This window comes from Microdochium trichocladiopsis (genome assembly GCF_020744255.1).
Source record: "Microdochium trichocladiopsis strain MPI-CAGE-CH-0230 chromosome Unknown B0I36scaffold_3, whole genome shotgun sequence".
Taxonomy (NCBI): domain Eukaryota; kingdom Fungi; phylum Ascomycota; class Sordariomycetes; order Xylariales; family Microdochiaceae; genus Microdochium; species Microdochium trichocladiopsis.
In genome coordinates this window covers 3,645,425-3,661,445 of record NW_025763546.1, presented here as the reverse complement: position 1 = coordinate 3,661,445, position 16,021 = coordinate 3,645,425, and the positions used below count along the sequence as shown (strand labels likewise).

At 54.7% G+C, this 16,021-nt stretch overlaps 6 protein-coding genes across 6 annotated transcripts; 2 read left to right on the top strand and 4 right to left on the bottom strand.

Annotated features, from left to right (window-relative positions):
* Positions 1 to 165: 165 nt before the first annotated feature.
* B0I36DRAFT_429787 (uncharacterized protein) lies at positions 166 to 1,454 on the top strand. Its single transcript, XM_046162508.1, has 3 exons — positions 166 to 622; positions 1,009 to 1,220; positions 1,323 to 1,454. The coding sequence occupies exons 1-3, from the start codon at positions 398 to 400 to the stop codon at positions 1,426 to 1,428; spliced, it is 543 nt and encodes a 180-aa protein (XP_046015830.1). The 5' UTR covers positions 166 to 397; the 3' UTR covers positions 1,429 to 1,454.
* Positions 1,455 to 1,549: 95 nt separating this feature from the next.
* Positions 1,550 to 4,238, bottom strand: B0I36DRAFT_318994 (Alpha/Beta hydrolase protein). Its single transcript, XM_046153355.1, has one exon. The coding sequence runs from the start codon at positions 3,934 to 3,936 to the stop codon at positions 1,909 to 1,911; it is 2,028 nt and encodes a 675-aa protein (XP_046015829.1). The 5' UTR covers positions 3,937 to 4,238; the 3' UTR covers positions 1,550 to 1,908.
* Positions 4,239 to 4,857: 619 nt separating this feature from the next.
* On the top strand, positions 4,858 to 6,436 carry B0I36DRAFT_239441 (major facilitator superfamily domain-containing protein; the record flags this gene model as incomplete). Its single annotated transcript, XM_046149689.1, has 3 exons — positions 4,858 to 4,895; positions 5,015 to 5,995; positions 6,073 to 6,436. 3 exons carry the CDS (start codon positions 4,858 to 4,860, stop codon positions 6,434 to 6,436), a joined length of 1,383 nt encoding a protein of 460 aa, XP_046015828.1.
* Positions 6,437 to 7,762: 1,326 nt separating this feature from the next.
* On the bottom strand, positions 7,763 to 8,553 carry B0I36DRAFT_318991 (uncharacterized protein). The gene is made up of 2 exons (XM_046153354.1): positions 8,296 to 8,553; positions 7,763 to 8,152 (listed from the first exon to the last, which is right to left on the bottom strand). Exons 1-2 carry the CDS (start codon positions 8,401 to 8,403, stop codon positions 7,940 to 7,942), a joined length of 321 nt encoding a protein of 106 aa, XP_046015827.1. The 5' UTR covers positions 8,404 to 8,553; the 3' UTR covers positions 7,763 to 7,939.
* Positions 8,554 to 9,047: 494 nt separating this feature from the next.
* Positions 9,048 to 9,515, bottom strand: B0I36DRAFT_239453 (putative thioredoxin; the record flags this gene model as incomplete). Its single annotated transcript, XM_046149690.1, has 2 exons — positions 9,048 to 9,246; positions 9,373 to 9,515. 2 exons carry the CDS (start codon positions 9,513 to 9,515, stop codon positions 9,048 to 9,050), a joined length of 342 nt encoding a protein of 113 aa, XP_046015826.1.
* Positions 9,516 to 11,554: 2,039 nt separating this feature from the next.
* On the bottom strand, positions 11,555 to 14,355 carry B0I36DRAFT_96214 (uncharacterized protein). Its single transcript, XM_046163656.1, has 2 exons — positions 14,341 to 14,355; positions 11,555 to 14,149 (listed from the first exon to the last, which is right to left on the bottom strand). Exon 2 carries the CDS (start codon positions 13,947 to 13,949, stop codon positions 11,655 to 11,657), a length of 2,295 nt encoding a protein of 764 aa, XP_046015825.1. The 5' UTR covers positions 13,950 to 14,149; positions 14,341 to 14,355; the 3' UTR covers positions 11,555 to 11,654.
* Positions 14,356 to 16,021: the final 1,666 nt, after the last annotated feature.

The following is a 16,021-nucleotide window of genomic DNA, read 5'->3' as shown; positions in this document are numbered from 1 at the left end:
GTTCAGAAACAGCTCGAAGGGGAAGATTGGAGTTGTCACTAGAGTTGGAGGCTTTGTGGCAAAGTGAACTTAGCAGTCCGATCTTTGGAGCGAGCGACGTCAATGGTACATGATGAATTGTTGCCGACTTGCGGCGAGAATGTAGGTAGATAATATCTCAGCGAAGGAGGCTTCTGCCTCTGCTTCGCCGAACGCAGGGGTTACATGCAACCAGTGTCACCTCCCTGTCCTTCCAGACCGGTGGCGGTTCGAGGCAGACTAAGACTGGCAGATGTGAAAGCAATAAATACAAGTGGCGAGTCTAGGTCAGCTGTTGGTCAGCTTGTCGTTGGCCGGCGGACATGATGAAGTCTGTGAAACCACGGCTTTTCGACATTGGCCGCTGGGCCGCAGCACCATGCCTGCGTGGCGATCTTCTGACTTGTCTCGTATTCGTGCCCGCCTGATGCAAATCGAATCCTTCGACATACATTCGCAGGCCAAAGCCTTGCAAGCCACTGTATCGCAATGCGGGTGGTGTATGAATGTGACCATCGCAAGGCTGTCTGTGGATGACACCGATCGGGGCCGATCAGGCAGATCGGAAACGCCATACCCAATCAGGCAATTCTCAAAATTAGATGTAAGTCCCTGGAACGCCTGACCAGACGCAACCATGCAGATCCAATGTTGTCTTTTTGGCCCCCAGGGCGACCCGCTAAACATCCATGGATCCTTGTGAGGCTCTCCCCAGCCAACAGCCACTACATCGTCCTTGTCCAGTCCTAAACAGATCTCAGTGCGTATTCACTGCCATCATTGGAACGAGGTCACTATGGTGACTGTGATTGGTGAAATATCTGCAGGCTACTGAAGGTCGCCTCCTGCTGCCGGCCCTGGCACCACAGCGCCCGCCATTGCAGGGCTGACTGCATGGCTCGCGAATGGCTGGTGCGTTCCTTTTTGCTTCGTAGCATTGTGGCTCATCCGGGGCCGTGATCCGACGCGTTCCGGTGCTTGTGATAAAAGGCGACTGCGCCACAACCGCCCATGCATCCAAGAGGCAACTGCGCCGGAGACTGCCATGATAGACAGTCCTGGCAGCCAGGCAGGGGACACGAGAACCCACAACAACCACAACAACCACAACAACCACAACAACCACAACAACCACAACAACCACAACAACCACAACAACCACAACAACCACAACAACCACAACAACCACAACAACCACAAAGGTAAAAAGAAAAAGAAATCATAGCACCAAAAAACAAAACCAAAAACATACAACACCGGGGACTCGCTGGTCGCCACCGGCACAACTGCTGATCCGGCGGTAGTAAGGAAAGTTGTTTCCAAAATCGGAAGATTGCGTCCAAAATCGGAAGTTACTTTCCTTACCAGCGCAACCGCGCTAGAAGCGCCGCGCAAGGGCCTGGTTGTTAGATCTCTACTACACCCGTTTTAAGAGGAAACCGTTTTTCTATTTTCCTATTCGTTACAATTATCTACAGGCTTGGTGTCTTTCGCAGCCAAGCGTAAGCGATGGCCGACCATACAGTCTACAGCACTGTGTACACACTATCCGTTTGTTACCATCAGTTTCTACGCCATTTTATCAGGGAGAACAAAGCCCTAGTTGCACTTTGGATTTGACCTTAGCTGCGGTGGAACCACTCCTCGACATAAGCTCGTGTTTGACCAACTGAAGCCGAGTTGTGTATCGCATAGTCCGATCAGAACCCAAGCCAGTCCCAATCCGGCCGGGCAAGTAACGATAGGGATCGTAACCAGTACCTATTGCCGTACCAATCTATGCCGGGAACCTGTGGTAGACTTTCAATCTCAATTGCAAGTGCCTTAACATATCAGAGGCTTGAGCTTTCTAGCCTTGCTCATTGTTCTTAGTGTATAAGACATTTTTTACTAAAGCCCGCTTCGCGGTACAGAGACAGAATAGTTCTTCTGGAAAAACAGCTTCCCGGCATCCCAAGCTTCGACGTACGCAGTGATGAGCATGTCTGTCTTGGTCATCTTCATCTTGGTCCATCCATTCGTTCTGAGATCTAAATCTCCTCGTCCAAACTCGCGATCGAACTTCTGCTCCACGGTCGCAGAGAGAGGATCATTAGGTGAGACGCTCACGACCAGGTCCGCGATGTTCCCGAATTTCCAACCTGTGGCATCGACCTCCCACTTTCCATCGTCCCAGTACACACAGAGCTCTGTTCGATTCGAGTCCCAATCGTGTCGGACGAAGTTCTTGTGCGTGGCTTTCCGTATATCAGTCTTGGGCAAAGTCCCGTTGATCGCAGGTCTGAACTTCTCCAGCTTAGAATCCAGCGGGTTATCTCTTCGGAGTGGAAGGCCAATGCTGCTGTGCATGCAATCAATTGTCAACGTTGTCGTCTCAGGCGACGGCCAGACCATGGGAAAATATGTCGATGACAGTGCCAGGCGCAGTTGACTGCCCTTCCCGATGCGCTGGCCGAAATGATTTAGTTTGAAGCTGACATCGTAGAACTTATATGGCTCCAGGAGCTCTGGACCATTGTCAGAGCCGTTGCGGTGCGTCAGATTCAACACGCCGTACGACACCCGCGTCACTCCGCCACCATTGGGCAAGACCTCGGATAAGGTCGCTGCAACCAGGGCGTTGGGCTTGTTGCTTGCGATGCGAAGCTTGAGCTCAGCCGGACCGTGCAGGTCCATCGGCTCGTCCAGAGCCTTTGTATCGAAGACAAGACTGCCACCGGCCTCAGCACGTTGATCGCCTGGGCCTTCACCCTCGATGCCAAAGACCAGCCATCGCCCTCCAGAAAAGCCCAGATTTTGTGGTGAGCAGATGGACAGTTTCTCGTCGCTGGCGCCAGTGGTGTTGGTCAATCTGCCAGGAGCCAAACCCATCACCACGCCAGCCTTGAGCTTCTCCTCATCCGACCAGCACTCTTCAGCAACCCATCGGCCAGGGCGGAACTCGTCGTAGGGTGCTGGCGGCCACGGATCCTGGAGGTAACTGCGCAGCATGGGCTCTTCCATGATCCCCGTCTTGTCCTCGCCCTTGAGCCAGTAATCCCACCACCGCACTGCTTCCTGCAGAAACCCAATCTGTGGGCCCGGAACGCCAAAGTTGGGATACTTGTGTCCCCAAGGCCCGACGAGGCCCTTTCGCGGACATTTGAGATTCTCGAGCATGCGGAAGATGGTGTTGGTGTAAGGATCAGCCCAGCCGCCAACCAGATATGTGGCGCATTCGATGTCGGCATAGCTCTGGCCTATCGAGGCATGTTTCCAGAATGCATCGCGATGCTGATGCTCATGCCACTCCTTGGCGAAGAACCCGCCCGACTCGAGTCTTTTGAGCCACATTTTGCGCCACTTGTCTTCGCCGACAAGTGCTGGATCGGGAGGTGAGGAATTGATTGCCAGCATCGACGCCGCCCACGTCAAGTTCTCTGTCAACAGACACCCTCCTTTATAGTGAATATCATCGCCAAAACGATCGTCAGTCGAACAGATGGAAATGATGGCCTTGAGCTGTGGTGGCCGTCGTGCGGCGACTTGCAAGCTGTTGAACCCGCCCCAAGAGATGCCAATCATCCCCACGGACCCAGTGCACCATTTCTGGCTGGCTATCCAGTCAATGACCTCGAGGGCATCGTCCTGTTCTTGTTTGAGGTATTCGCCCAGCAGCAGGCCTTCGGAATCCCCGGCGCCGCGCATGTCCACGCGGACGCAAGCGTAGCCGCGGCTGGCAACGTATGGGTGGTTCATGGCGTCGCGCACTGCAGTGCCATCCCGCTTTCGGTAAGGGAGGTACTCGAGGATTGCGGGCACGCGGGCCGGTGCGGCAGTTGTAGCCTCGACGGGCAGCCAGATTTGAGCTGAAAGAGTGAGGCCATCGCTTAGTGGGATGACCTCATTGTAGAGAATGTCAATCTCGAGAAGCTGCATTTTACCCCGTTGGTTGCTCTCGTTTCCTGATCCTACAGGCAAGGTGCGGGAGCCTGTACGTATGTGACAATGTACCTCGATATAGCCCGATTGATTGGCGGTGCGGATTGTCGAGTAGACAGTTGACAACAATAAGATGGACGTCCGTTACCGCGAGCCATCTTTCCAACCCGATCGGCCGATAGCGGAACGGTACAAACGACGAAAGGGATATGCAGGCCATGCAGGCTTCTTTCCGGCAAGAATTGTCGATCAGGTACCCTTCCAAGCAAGCGACACGGAGAAGAGTGGGCTCGGCCGGCGCAACCCGCTGTTGTTGCCCGAGGCAGTGAGTGGCATGTTACATGCCCTGGCACGATAAGCTGCGTTGGGGTCGGTCCGGACAAAGAAAAATGTCCTACCAACAACGGATCAGTAACCGTTCAATGGCTCCGACCCCAGTTACGATGTGCCCACGCATGAGGGGCACCTGGGCTACCCCATGCACGCTCTCCAAACGATATCTCCGCATTCGGAGATCTGCCGGGTCAACCTCATTGTGTTTATCGGGGCGACATTATCCGAAGGGGTAACAGATTGCCGCTGCTTGGGACTTACTAGCTTTAATACAGCAGTGTCTGGCACGCTCTGCTTGCTCTCGTGATTGTCTGCAAGATTCAGTTGCTCCTCCTGCCCTAGTCATCCCCATTCAATGACAGTCACCATTTGCTGCGGGCTACGCAAGTGAAGCATTGTGCAATCATGGCGGCAGATCCAGAGATTCAGCCAACGCCGGCGGTTGGGCAATATAGCCATCCCAACGCCATAACAGTCAACCAGGAAAAGGAGCGCGCCAAAGTGGACAATGAGGATGTTGCAGTCGACACCAAAAAGGGCGAGGTACAACCTACAGTGTACAGCAAGGCTTCTGTCTGGATGATGATGGTATTCTCAGGAATTGCTCTGGGTTCAGATGGATAGTATGTTTCTCCTCCCTTTCAAACTTCGACCATCGATACTCTTGTACTCGGGACACCCAGGCAAGTAGCGTTATGTCATTGTCCCGCATGCTTACGATTATGATTTCTCCTTCGAACAGCAATGCCTCAATCATGGGTAATCTCAACCTGCTCCTGGCAGTCATCTACCCCGACGTCCTGACAAAAGACATGCGCGCACGCCTCTCGAACGCCTTTCTCATTGGCATGATCGTCGGCATGTTGGGTTTTGGGGTTGTGGTCGACCAACTCGGTCGCAAGACCGGTGCCATCGCTACTACGCTCTTGTTGCTTCTTGGCGTCGTGCTCAGCGCAGCAGCCAGCGGGGCCGGTGGTTCATCAACTGGTCTGCTCTGGATGCTCATCATTGCACGGGGCATCGCCGGCGTAGGAGCGGGAGGCGAGTACCCCGTTGCCGGTGCTGGTGCAGCCGAAGCTTCCGATGAAGCGGCACATCTGAGGAATAGGCGCGGCTTCATCTTCGCGTTGATCTCGGATCTTGCGGCCGGGCTGGGATACTGCTGGGGCGCGCTGGTGCCCCTCTTGTTGCTTCTCTGCGTTCACCAGAGCGAAGAAAAGTACGAGATCGTATGGCGCACGGCTCTAGCGCTGGGTGCTATCCCTCCACTATCCATCTTCTGGTTCCGCCTGCGCATGCGAGTGTCGACTGCATATCGAAAGTCCGCCATGCGCAAGCAGCGAGTCCCCTACTGGTTGATCTTCAAGAAGTATCACCGCCGTCTTGCGGGTGCTTCCGCAGCGTGGTTCTTGTACAACTGGATCTCCATCCCCTTTGGTATCTTCAGCTCAGTCATTATTTCACAAGTCAATCCCTCCAATTCTCTTGTGGAGAACCTGGGTTGGGGATGTCTGATCAACTGCTTCTATTTGCCGGGCCCATTCATTGGTGGATATCTGGCGGACAAGATCGGTCGCAGACAGACGCAGGCGCTTGGGTTCATGCTGCAGGCCATCTTGGGCTTCATTCTCGGTGGGCTCAACCAGCAGATACAAAGAATCTTCCCGTTGTTCGTTGTCATGTATGGTGTCTTCCTGACTCTGGGCGAGGTTGGACCTGGAAGGTATGTCACATGCTTGAAAGAAGGACACTTGACTGCTGCCCAAGCGGGTGCTGAGCTAATTCTTCAACTTCAAACAGTACTGTCGTCCTCGGCGCAACGGAGCCATTCCCTACTGCCGTGCGTGGTCAGATCATGGGTCTTATTTCAGCCTTTTCCAAAGCTGGCGCAGCCATTGGAACACAGGTCTTCACCTCCATTTCGGCTGCCTACATCGATCCTGAGAAGGCGAACCAGGTTGCTTTCCTTGTTGGCTCTGGCTTTGCCGTTCTGGGCGCCTTGAACGCATGGTTTGTGGTACAAGACGGTGACAAGATATTGGACAACGAGGATGGCATTTGGAAGGAGTACCTGGTCTCACAGGGCTGGGAAGCTACGTGGGGTGATAAGGAGACTGTCGACCCCGCCAGGGCGCTCGCTTATGAAGTCAAGGAGACTTCTTGAGACGCGTCATAGAAAGACTGTAGAATGAAGAGCGCATGGATCCTGTTCGTGCCTCAGAGCTGGTGGCGCTATAACCATTATTGTAGCAGGCTAAGATCCTGACACCCTGCAATTCCCTCGGTTCATTTACTGCTTTGAGTTCTCTGCTGTTTTGCAACCTTTACATCGCACTTTGTGCATGCCAGAACAGACTCATGCTCCGTCCGAGCTAAGACCAGCAGCAAATATTACCAAAACTGTAGCCTTGAGATTCAATAATATTTGGGGCATACAAGACTCACGTAACAGTACATGCGTGACCTGCACTACCGTCCCACGTCCCAAGATCAAGATGATATACCCTATGCACAGCATAGTAAGTCCCAACAACGGGATGTCTCAAGACCTCGCTGGACAATGTCATCTTGAGATCCTAAAGCTTGGGACGGATGCACTAACTACGTAAGACACTAGCATTTTCTAAGTGTAGCCTTGGCCGATCGCGGCTTCTTCACAAGCGCAACGACCATGCTACACTTGAATTGGTATATACCACCTGTTTCAGCTCCAACAATGCGTCTCGAGGATACTGACAAGTATACCTACAAATTGCTAGTTCTTATAGCGTCGCTTCCTCCACCGCACTTGGCCGGACGACCAATTACCATATTTTAGATTAGAACATGTACTTCCGCGCTCGGCATATACCTAATAACAAGTCCATCAATTATTAGAGGGTGGCTCGGTTCTTCTTTTGGTAGTAAGCGACAGTATACATGCTGGAAGGCTTTGAATTATCATCGAGGCAATGTACAGCCAAAAGCGGCGGATATCCTAGCAGGGCAATCAAGGTCGGTCAGAAATCGCTCTGGCGGACTGTTATAGCAGAACGCTCTTCATGGCTGCTTCACCGCCAAGCGTGGTATTTATTAGCTCAGATGACCACAACGGTTATAAGGTTCCATTTCTAACTGGAGAGAGCTTTCGGCACCTGCGCCGCCACTTAAACCGGCCTGAGCTGGTGTCAGCACTGTCATCGTGTGGCAGTAGTCTTTGACACAGCTCTCGGACCTTAGTGGAGACTTTCTATAATCAGACCAAAGACGAATCCAAGCCCTTCAGACAACCGGGAGCAAAGCGATGAATACTAAGCGCTCTTGTGGAGTTGTTGCGCCAAACAAAAGAGGCCCGGGAGTTGACGTGGGTGCGGCAGTCAACAATGCTAGCAGACAAGCAGGAGAGCAAAGCAATATCCGACATTATGCTGAGGCACAAATATCATCACGCAGGCTCAACCAGGGGGAACGACGGTTCCTTCAGAGTGGTCGATCATTAAGCCTATATATAGGCCATGATAGTTCCTTAGCGGAAAGAGAGACAACGTGACCAGGGAGAACCACACAGGTGACCAAGGATCAGATCGTCGCCCTTGTTGCAACGATCCTTTCTCGGGCTTCTTACCAGTGTTTGGCTATCATTGCCAGAAAACCCATACGCACCGACATGTGCTTTGCACAAACAGCCCTACCCTGATAAGTCGAAATATGACCAACAGGTAACTTCCAATAAGAAGACGAAGACTCTCCGTAGTGACAGCCACTTTCCCTTGCCGAATGTCACTGTACGACTTCGGAGTGCGTGAATTGGACAAGCCACGGCAAGCAGGCAGGCTTTAACACGCGCAGACAGCGCCATTGATTCGTCTTCTCCAGTATGACAGGGGTTGTTGTGCCCGAGCTAGAACTAGGCCCGAAGGGGTTAGAATATTTGGACACGCCACGGTCTAGCTCTCGACTGCAGACATTTGCATCTTGTTGGAAATGGTGGGTAGAGAGAAGGTACTTGCGAAGCATGTTACGCATGGATTTGGGGGTACGTACCGCTGAAGTATCTGCTTTAGTGCATCTCAAGGAAGCAGACAGACACAACGACAGACCGATGGATGAACTTTCAATACATCTCCACCAGCGGGGGGGAAAAAGAGGCATACAGGCGGGTACTTTGGTAAAAATGTAAAAACATACAACACCGGGGATTCGCTGGTCGTCACCGACCCAACTACTAGTCCGGCGGTATCGAGCTTGTGTACAGGGGAGCGGACGGGACCCTCAATTTTCTCGATCCTATGGTCGTATGTGCTTGCCTCTTTGTTTACAAACAATCATAACGTTTAGAGGAGTAGCCAGGCTGGAGAAGAGATTTCGAAGTCGAAGGTCATCATGCGGGGCTTGGGGGGACCGGAAAACCCCATCTCATCCGGCCGGAATTTAGATACATGTAAGTCAGTTGATTGATCATAGTGATGGGTTGGTGGTTTGACCAGCTAGATGCAGGTGATGGGGGTCAAAAGATCAGTCTCGTGGCTCGCATGGGATCACATGACCGAGTGAAAACTGAGGTCACGGCTTCCCCTTGGAGAAAACGAAACAAAACAAAAGGACCATGGCTTCTTTGATCTTTCGGCTCACATGAGCGCGATGGTATATTTATCACAGCAACTATGACTTTGTTTCTATCCCTAAAACAACAACCAATGCAAAAGACATCAGCCGTGCCCGTGGCTCAGCGACTCTGTTCTTCCTCATTGTATAATTCTCTGCTGCCACACGCGCAACTTCTCAAAATTTCATATCTAAGCGCCGGTGGCCTTGACGAGGAGGGCCTGGAGGGCGTTGGGGTTGGCGCCGACGAGCTCATCCGTCTGCTCGCCGTTGGTGAAGATCTTGAAGGTGGGCATGGCGCGGATGCTGAGATCCTGCGCGAGGTCGGGGAGCTGGTCGACGTCAATCTTGGCGAAGAAGACGTCCTTGAACTGCTCGTCGTTGGAGTGCCTGAAATCGAGCGCGCAAAGAAACAGCCGTCAGTAAGGGACGTCGGGGAATGAACATGATCGCCTTGTGTCTGTGTGTGCGCGCAAAGGACGATCAGGTCGAAGGGGAGAGCGTGCGGGAACTCACTTGGCGAGGATGGGAGCAATGGCCTTGCAAGGACCGCACCAGGTGGCGAAGCAGTCGAGCATGACGACCTTGTTCTTCTCGAGAGCCTCCTTCCAGGCCTCGACGCTGTTTGTGGGAAAGATACCACGAGTTAGTCTAAGCATCCAAAGACTGTCTAGGGTTCAGCCTCGAGGGCCTGCAGCAACCCGCGTCACGGCAAATGATCGACTGTGGAGTGAAGCTGCCGCTGACACGCCGGTGTCTCGCTGCGCGCCAGAACAGCTTGGATGTCATGTATCGCCCCTCGACCGGCGCCAAGACGCATGCAACCGCCGCTGCAGGAATGATGATTCCCGTGACAGGAGAAGAATGCGCTGGGCCGCGAGGGGGATACAGGGACACGTAGAGGTGACAGGGCAGGGCGGGGGTGAGGGCAGACTCACGTTTCAATGTTGTGGACAGTCATTTTGCGGGATGAAGCGTGGAACGGTCTGGCGTGAGGGTGTTGGAAGCTGGAGAGACGCGTGTAGTGGGACGAGGCGAGGGTCTGTCTGAAGACGCGGTGGGCGAGGCGGGTGGTGGTGGATGGCGATGACAACATGAGGGGCAAGGCGGCAGAAGCGGGCGGGCGCGGCGCAAGTATTTATTTGGGGGAGCGGGACGGGAGCTGGTGACGGAGGAGCGAGCAATGGGCGTGGTTTGTCAGTCCGAGCAAGGCCCTGCAAGCAAGTTAGGTAAGGTAGGTACCGCTCTGTAAGGGCAGCGGGCAGATAACGACCAGCAGCAGCAGCTCTTGTGAAACGGCAATTCAGATTACACCACCGGTGCTGCCTGCACCCCAGGCTTGACTGCTCGATTATGCGAGCACCAAGCTCGGCGCACCCACGTCTCGGGCAGAACCTGCCAGACGTTACCCTGCACGTGCGGCCGGTCCGGCCCCGGCTCTCGTCCCTCGTTTCGCGCTCCGCCCGACGCCATCCATGGCCAGGTGGATTTGTCAGTGTCGGTCATAAGTGTGCCCTCCCACAGCAGTACTGTACTGCTGCTATTCTAGACTCGACAGAACAGAGACCGTGTGTAATTATGTCCAAGACAGCTCGGTCTCTTGGGGCTCAATCACACACCATCCGACAACCTTGCTTGCCTCGTCCATACCCCCGGCTGCCCATCGACACTGCGCAATCCCCGATGCCGATGACGTGAGAGCGGCAAACCGGCTGATGATGTAAGCAGCCGGCAAGCTCTGCCACGGCCAGCCAGGGCGGGCTCCACCCGAGCCCGCCCCTGTGGACGGTGGCCGTCTGTCGTGCTTCGGCTTCGGCTCGGCCAGGGCACCCGCAGGCGGTCTTGCATGTAGTCTTGGATAAAGTTGAATTTGAAGATTCAGGCTATTAAAAAGAGATCGGCCAGTGCCAACCATACATAACATGTGCTGCTCGAAATATCCGCTATGGCTCATACACAATCCAGATGTTTCGAGGGGTCAACCGCTCGTGGTATCACAAATCAAGGCAACCCCAGAAATACACTCGAACTTAGAACGCCGCTCGCGACAGGCGACGAAACTGCCGCCTTTCGAGGAAAATAAAAGAAACCAAACCCCGGCCACAGCTGGCCCGCCCGTCATGGTGCCGTTTTCCCACACACAGATCGCACCCAATTGGTAACCTGTGAGCGCCCAACTTCGCTCGACCACCGCGGTCCGTGTTGTCCTTACTCTCTTACTCTTGCATCGGTGATGCTTTTCAAGTTTTTTTGGGTCTGCTTTTTTTTGTTTTTGTGTTGTTGTCCATTGGGTGTATTTCGTAGTGGTTTTAGAAAGTTTTTTTTCGTTGTGGTATCCAGAAGACATGTTTCCGTGGTATGGAACGTTTCAGTATTTGAACTCTCATGTTTTTGGGTCGTCAAAGAATATCGAGCATGACGGGATTTCGTAGTGTTTTCCGGTGTTTTTTTTGCCCTTCTCCTCCAAGGTGTTTGTGGTGTTTGTGGTTTTGTGGTTTTTTTGTGGTTTTTTGTGGTTTTCTTGGTTTTCTGATTTTCTATTTTTGGGTTTTTGCTTTTCGATGTAACTGCTTGGGGGAGAAGATTTTCGTCTTGTAATGGTCCTGGATACCTTTTTCTTGATTTTGAGGTGAAGGAAAGTGCTCTGTTTTTGTGATTCGCAAGAGTAAGATAGAGTGTGTCGACTAGCGTCCTCAATGACTGATGCCGACATAGAGACGAATCGTCTACGAGGCGAGCTTATTGTTGGAGTTGTTCACAGGCACCGGGTCTGGGAGTAGTGCCTGGGAACGTGCAATTTATTGCGTACCACGCTCCACAACACGCACCCTTTCGTCTCCAGACAAGCGTGGAGACATCTCTAGGACCTTTGCGCTGTCGGCATCTAGGGTCCGAGGTTGACCGTTTTCGACAGGCTTCGTGCCGTTGGTTTCGAGGTACTTGTCCGTAAAGTCTTGGAGAAGAAGACCCTCGCGGCTGCGCGTGCTCGTAGTGCCATGCACCACGGTAGGCTTTCGGCTTACACTGCCCCATTGTGTCTCGTATGTGGAGTCGTCGTCGCTGCTCGCATGTGCGCGGCCAGCATTTAGCTCAACTGGGCTAGCAGGAACAACCTTGTTCAGGTACTCATCCGCAGCAATACTGTCATCATCGGTGTGGTCTGAATGTTGAACTTCAGAGATGACTGACGTGCTTGCCATTGGGTGCACAACAGACGACCCCAGTGCCCCGGAGGACGCCCTCTGGCGACTCTGACGGCTCATGCGGCCAGACAGCCAAGAGCCTTCCGAGTCTACGGACGCAAGTGACATCGAGAGGGGGACGGGCGACAACTGCGGTTCTTGATGGCGGGTAGGAATGGGTATTGGTTGGGTGTCTGAGTTGAAGTTCGCCTCCTCGTGGCGCTCCACGTCATCGGTAATTTGGGGCAGACGTTCCGAGGACCCGGCATAGACCTCGGGTGATCCCACACGCGAGTCTGGAGGCGACAATGGGTGTTCAGGAAGATCCTCGCGGAAACGCGACATGGTCCGTTTCGGCACACCAGAGCTCAGACGGCGCCCCGTTGTGAAACTGACAACGGGGGGCGGCCCGGTTTGTGAACCTTGCATAGAGTCTCGTGAAGTATTAGAGAATGAAGCTGGTCCTACCGAGCTTCTTCGTCTGCCTCCCCATTTGAAGAACGAAAGCCATGGTCGCGATGAGCCACTTTCTGAAGTCCTGGCCGCAGACTCAGCATATTCCGCCCGGGCTCGTGACGGAGAGGTACTGTTGGCTGCGGCGCGGGCAAAATGCCGCTCATCGTGGGGCGGAGACTTCGATCCAGACTTTCGTGAGCGTATAAAGCTCATGATGGTCGGACTGATCGACTTGGGTCGGGGTGTCTCTTGTGGTGTCAATGGCGGGGCATCCTCGATCGCCGCCATGGAGTTCGAAAGGCCGCTGTTCGTCCTGTGGAATTCACCTAGAGGTGTTATGGAGCGATGCACTCTCTCGCGTTCTTGCTGGTGGTCCTCGCTCGATCGCTTCACCGTATTCGCCTCGAGACCTGGGCCTGTGGACTCTGCTGACTGTCTTCTCCGCGACGACGTGATCGTCACAGATGCCGGGTCCTCGAGGCCGGTCATTTCCCGACCTAGGACCCCCCTTTCTAGGTTCTTTGTTGGAGTATCAACGTTGGCTGCTTCCTCACGTTGCCTTTCCATCTTTCGAGCCAGCCTCTTCTCTGCTTTCTGCATGTCCTTTTCTCTCTTCCTCTGCCGCCTTCTCTGGTCGCGTTCCATGAGCTCCCTGAGATCTGACGCATCTAGATCATCGGCGAGGTCGTCAATTCGCTTGTGAGCTTTGAGGGTGGCTTCAGAAATTGGCTCGCGATCGGCAAGCCTGCGCCTCTCTGAAGCTGATCGTCCAAGCCCAGCCCCAGACATGGGGTTTGACGAACAACGTATCGTTGGGCGAGGTGCCAGGGCTGCGAGAGCAGAGACCTTGAAGGAGATGTGATCTGAATCCGAGCTCATGCTCGAATGTATTGATTCTGGCGACGGCAATGAAACAACAGAAGAGGGCTGGCCATCCCAGCTCCTGGCTAGGTCTGATCTCAAGCGACGACTCTCTTTCTTCATGGGCCGACCCTTTGTCACGCTATTGGTAGCAGGCCTCAAAGGGGTGAACTGGCTCATAGCCTTGATCTCGGCTTCCCGTTCGTGGTCCTCCTTGCGTCGCTTACTCGATTTCTTCGCTAGGAGAGGTTGTCCGCTGCGTTTGTTCCCAGAATTCTCGTGATGCAAAGTCGGCACCCGTTGTATCTCCTCAGCCTGGGTAGGCGGTGGGCCCATTTGGGACATCCTCGTACTGCGCCGACGCATGTTTGATTTGGACGTTGCCTCGTTTGGAGGCTTCGCGGCCCGTATAGAATCTCTCCTGCCAGGTGAGAAACTGTACGCGCGCTGGTTTTGCTCGGCATTTGCCTTCGTGAGGCGATTCGGGGGCTCGGTTTGCCTACGTGTTGTGCCTCGGACAGACTCGTTGTCTGCCGTCGTATTGGCACGGGCACGCAAGCGCGAGCCCCGCCGTCGAAATGGCCATAGGGCCATCACGACTGGCGGGCGGGCGTCTCGGCGCCGCCAAATAGGACTGCGCAGGAGGCGCTATCTTTTTGATTGCAGGTACGGCCGACGGCGTAAAGATGTGGGCGATTCGCGATGTAGGAGTCGGAGATTCGCCATCGGCGCAGAAGATGTAAAGGCAGCCTTGAAGACCGAAAGTTGCTCTGTGAGGAAAATGATGCACCCGTCTAAAAACGTTCCAGCCTGGTCAACGAGTTTGCGCACGTAAAGCCCACACAAGAATGCGCGTCGGTCGCTGCGATTGTTGCGCACTGTATCGTGGATTCGAAGGCCGAAGGTGGTCGGGCAGCCGGTAGGACGGTAGTGCGCTCTTGAAGTCGGACGATAGGACGGGCCGCGCTGCGGCTGGCGCACGTACTTGGTGCTTGTCGCAGATGCGTTCGCAAGCTGCAAGAGTGGCGTGTGCCGAGAGTGTGTCGCGCGATCTTGCTGGACGGCGCGTGTTCGGGCGAGGGCGTATAGTGCAAGGCGGCCAGGGCGTGTTGGAATGCCAGGCGATCACCTTTTACAGCTGGTTGAAGGTGCAGAAGCAGGTCCAGGAACACGAACGAGGGCCGTTGGGCTGGGCCCCATTGGGGGTTTATGGGTGAGGCCCTGAGAAGCAAAGGCGCCGGGGTGCGGTGGTGACGGCGGGACAGGGCGGGAGCAGGGCAAACAGGGTCGCTCTAGCAGACCCTAGGGTAGGTAGGCAGGCCCGGCGCATGAGCAATCGACCGTGGCCAAGTGGGCGTTGGGCGAGGTGTGTATGGAGCCTGAAGGGCGTCGGCGACGGTGTCGATGTGGGGAGGGCACGCAGCCAACCTGGCGAGCTGGCTGCCACTACGTCGCATGTACCCACTCCAGCGGCAGGGGCTGCAGTAGTCGCAGCGTCGCGCAGTGGGCTCGCAAGGAAGAAGCCGTCGCGGCACGAGGGGGCCGGAGGGGCGTCGAGAAAACGACAGGTACTGGGGCCCAGGTACTGCTGACATGGCCGTGTCAGTACATGGCTGCTGGTGGACGGACGCCGGCTCGTCCTCCCCTGCTCCTCTTTTCGCACGAAAAGCCTCGAGCCCGCTGGCGCTGGCACCGTCGCAGTCGCGGCTGCCGTTGCCATCGGCACCTGCACCGCTCGTGACGTCTGGTGCCGGGGACCAAGCAGCAGGAGAGTGCTGCTGAAGTCTCACATGTGACTATTGTGTTGCTGGAACCATACATCCACGGGTCATCGTCGCTGGCTGCTGCGTAAGGCGAAGGGGCCATTCCCAAGGATATCTGGGCTGGAGGTGAGGAGGAGGTTGGTGGGTCGCATCGACTGGCAAAGTTGCTCAGATGCAAAGTCGTGTCTCAGAGCAAGCATGAACGGCGGGAGCATTGTGTGTCTACAGACCAGAGCGTTTCCATTCAGGTGGGCAGCTACTTTGTCGCAAGGCTGAACTCAATTGGACCAGATGTGCAAACGACGCTGATCCCGTCCGGTCTGCGTGCTGCAATGCACACCAGACAGGCGTCCAGGTGTGGCAGGAGCACTCGAGACAATTACCGCATTGAATCTGACTGGACACTGGACTGGGCAAGCACGTTTCTGGCCAGCAGGTAGGCAAGTCCCTTAGGCGGCTCAAACAGACTCATGCCTGCACCCTGTCGACCTCATCTCTTGCCGATTAATCTATATTCAATCCTCTGCACGCTCTCTGCATCTGAATCCTTCCAGCAGCTGAGGGTCTCACGTCGCCCTCGACCTTGCACCGGTTGCTTCTGCCGACGCCGCGGGCACCCAGTCGGTCTTGATAGCGGAAGCCCGCAATAGTAGCCTCAATACAGTTCAGACCACGGCCATGGCACAGATGACGACGACGGAACTGGCTGACATGTTGACAGCCTTGCCCTCCAATTTCATGACGGAGAATTGGCCAGGGTGGCTGGGCAAGCATCTGAGCCAACCCCCGTCCAATGATGTCAAAGCTGCAAGGGATGCTGGTTCCTGAGACGCAACCACTTGCACTCCTGCGCCCCCCGACTCGAAGATGCATCCTTACGTGCCAGTACGACACCAGGCCCAG

What these genes read in the sequence shown, in the direction of transcription:
- B0I36DRAFT_429787 (XM_046162508.1), top strand. Translation starts at nt 398, where the DNA reads ATGCCTGCGTGGCGATCTTCTGACTTGTCTCGTATTCGTGCCCGCCTG. An exon ending in GGCAATTCTCAAAATTAGAT is followed by an intron (nt 623 to 1,008) that starts GTAAGTCCCTGG and finishes TTGTGATAAAAG; the next exon opens with GCGACTGCGCCACAACCGCC. An exon ending in CAACCACAACAACCACAAAG is followed by an intron (nt 1,221 to 1,322) that starts GTAAAAAGAAAA and finishes ATCCGGCGGTAG; the next exon opens with TAAGGAAAGTTGTTTCCAAA.
- B0I36DRAFT_318994 (XM_046153355.1), bottom strand. Translation starts at nt 3,936, where the DNA reads ATGCAGCTTCTCGAGATTGACATTCTCTACAATGAGGTCATCCCACTA.
- B0I36DRAFT_318991 (XM_046153354.1), bottom strand. Translation starts at nt 8,403, where the DNA reads ATGCCTCTTTTTCCCCCCCGCTGGTGGAGATGTATTGAAAGTTCATCC. An exon ending in CTAAAGCAGATACTTCAGCG is followed by an intron (nt 8,153 to 8,295) that starts GTACGTACCCCC and finishes GCCTAGTTCTAG; the next exon opens with CTCGGGCACAACAACCCCTG.
- B0I36DRAFT_96214 (XM_046163656.1), bottom strand. Translation starts at nt 13,949, where the DNA reads ATGGCCCTATGGCCATTTCGACGGCGGGGCTCGCGCTTGCGTGCCCGT.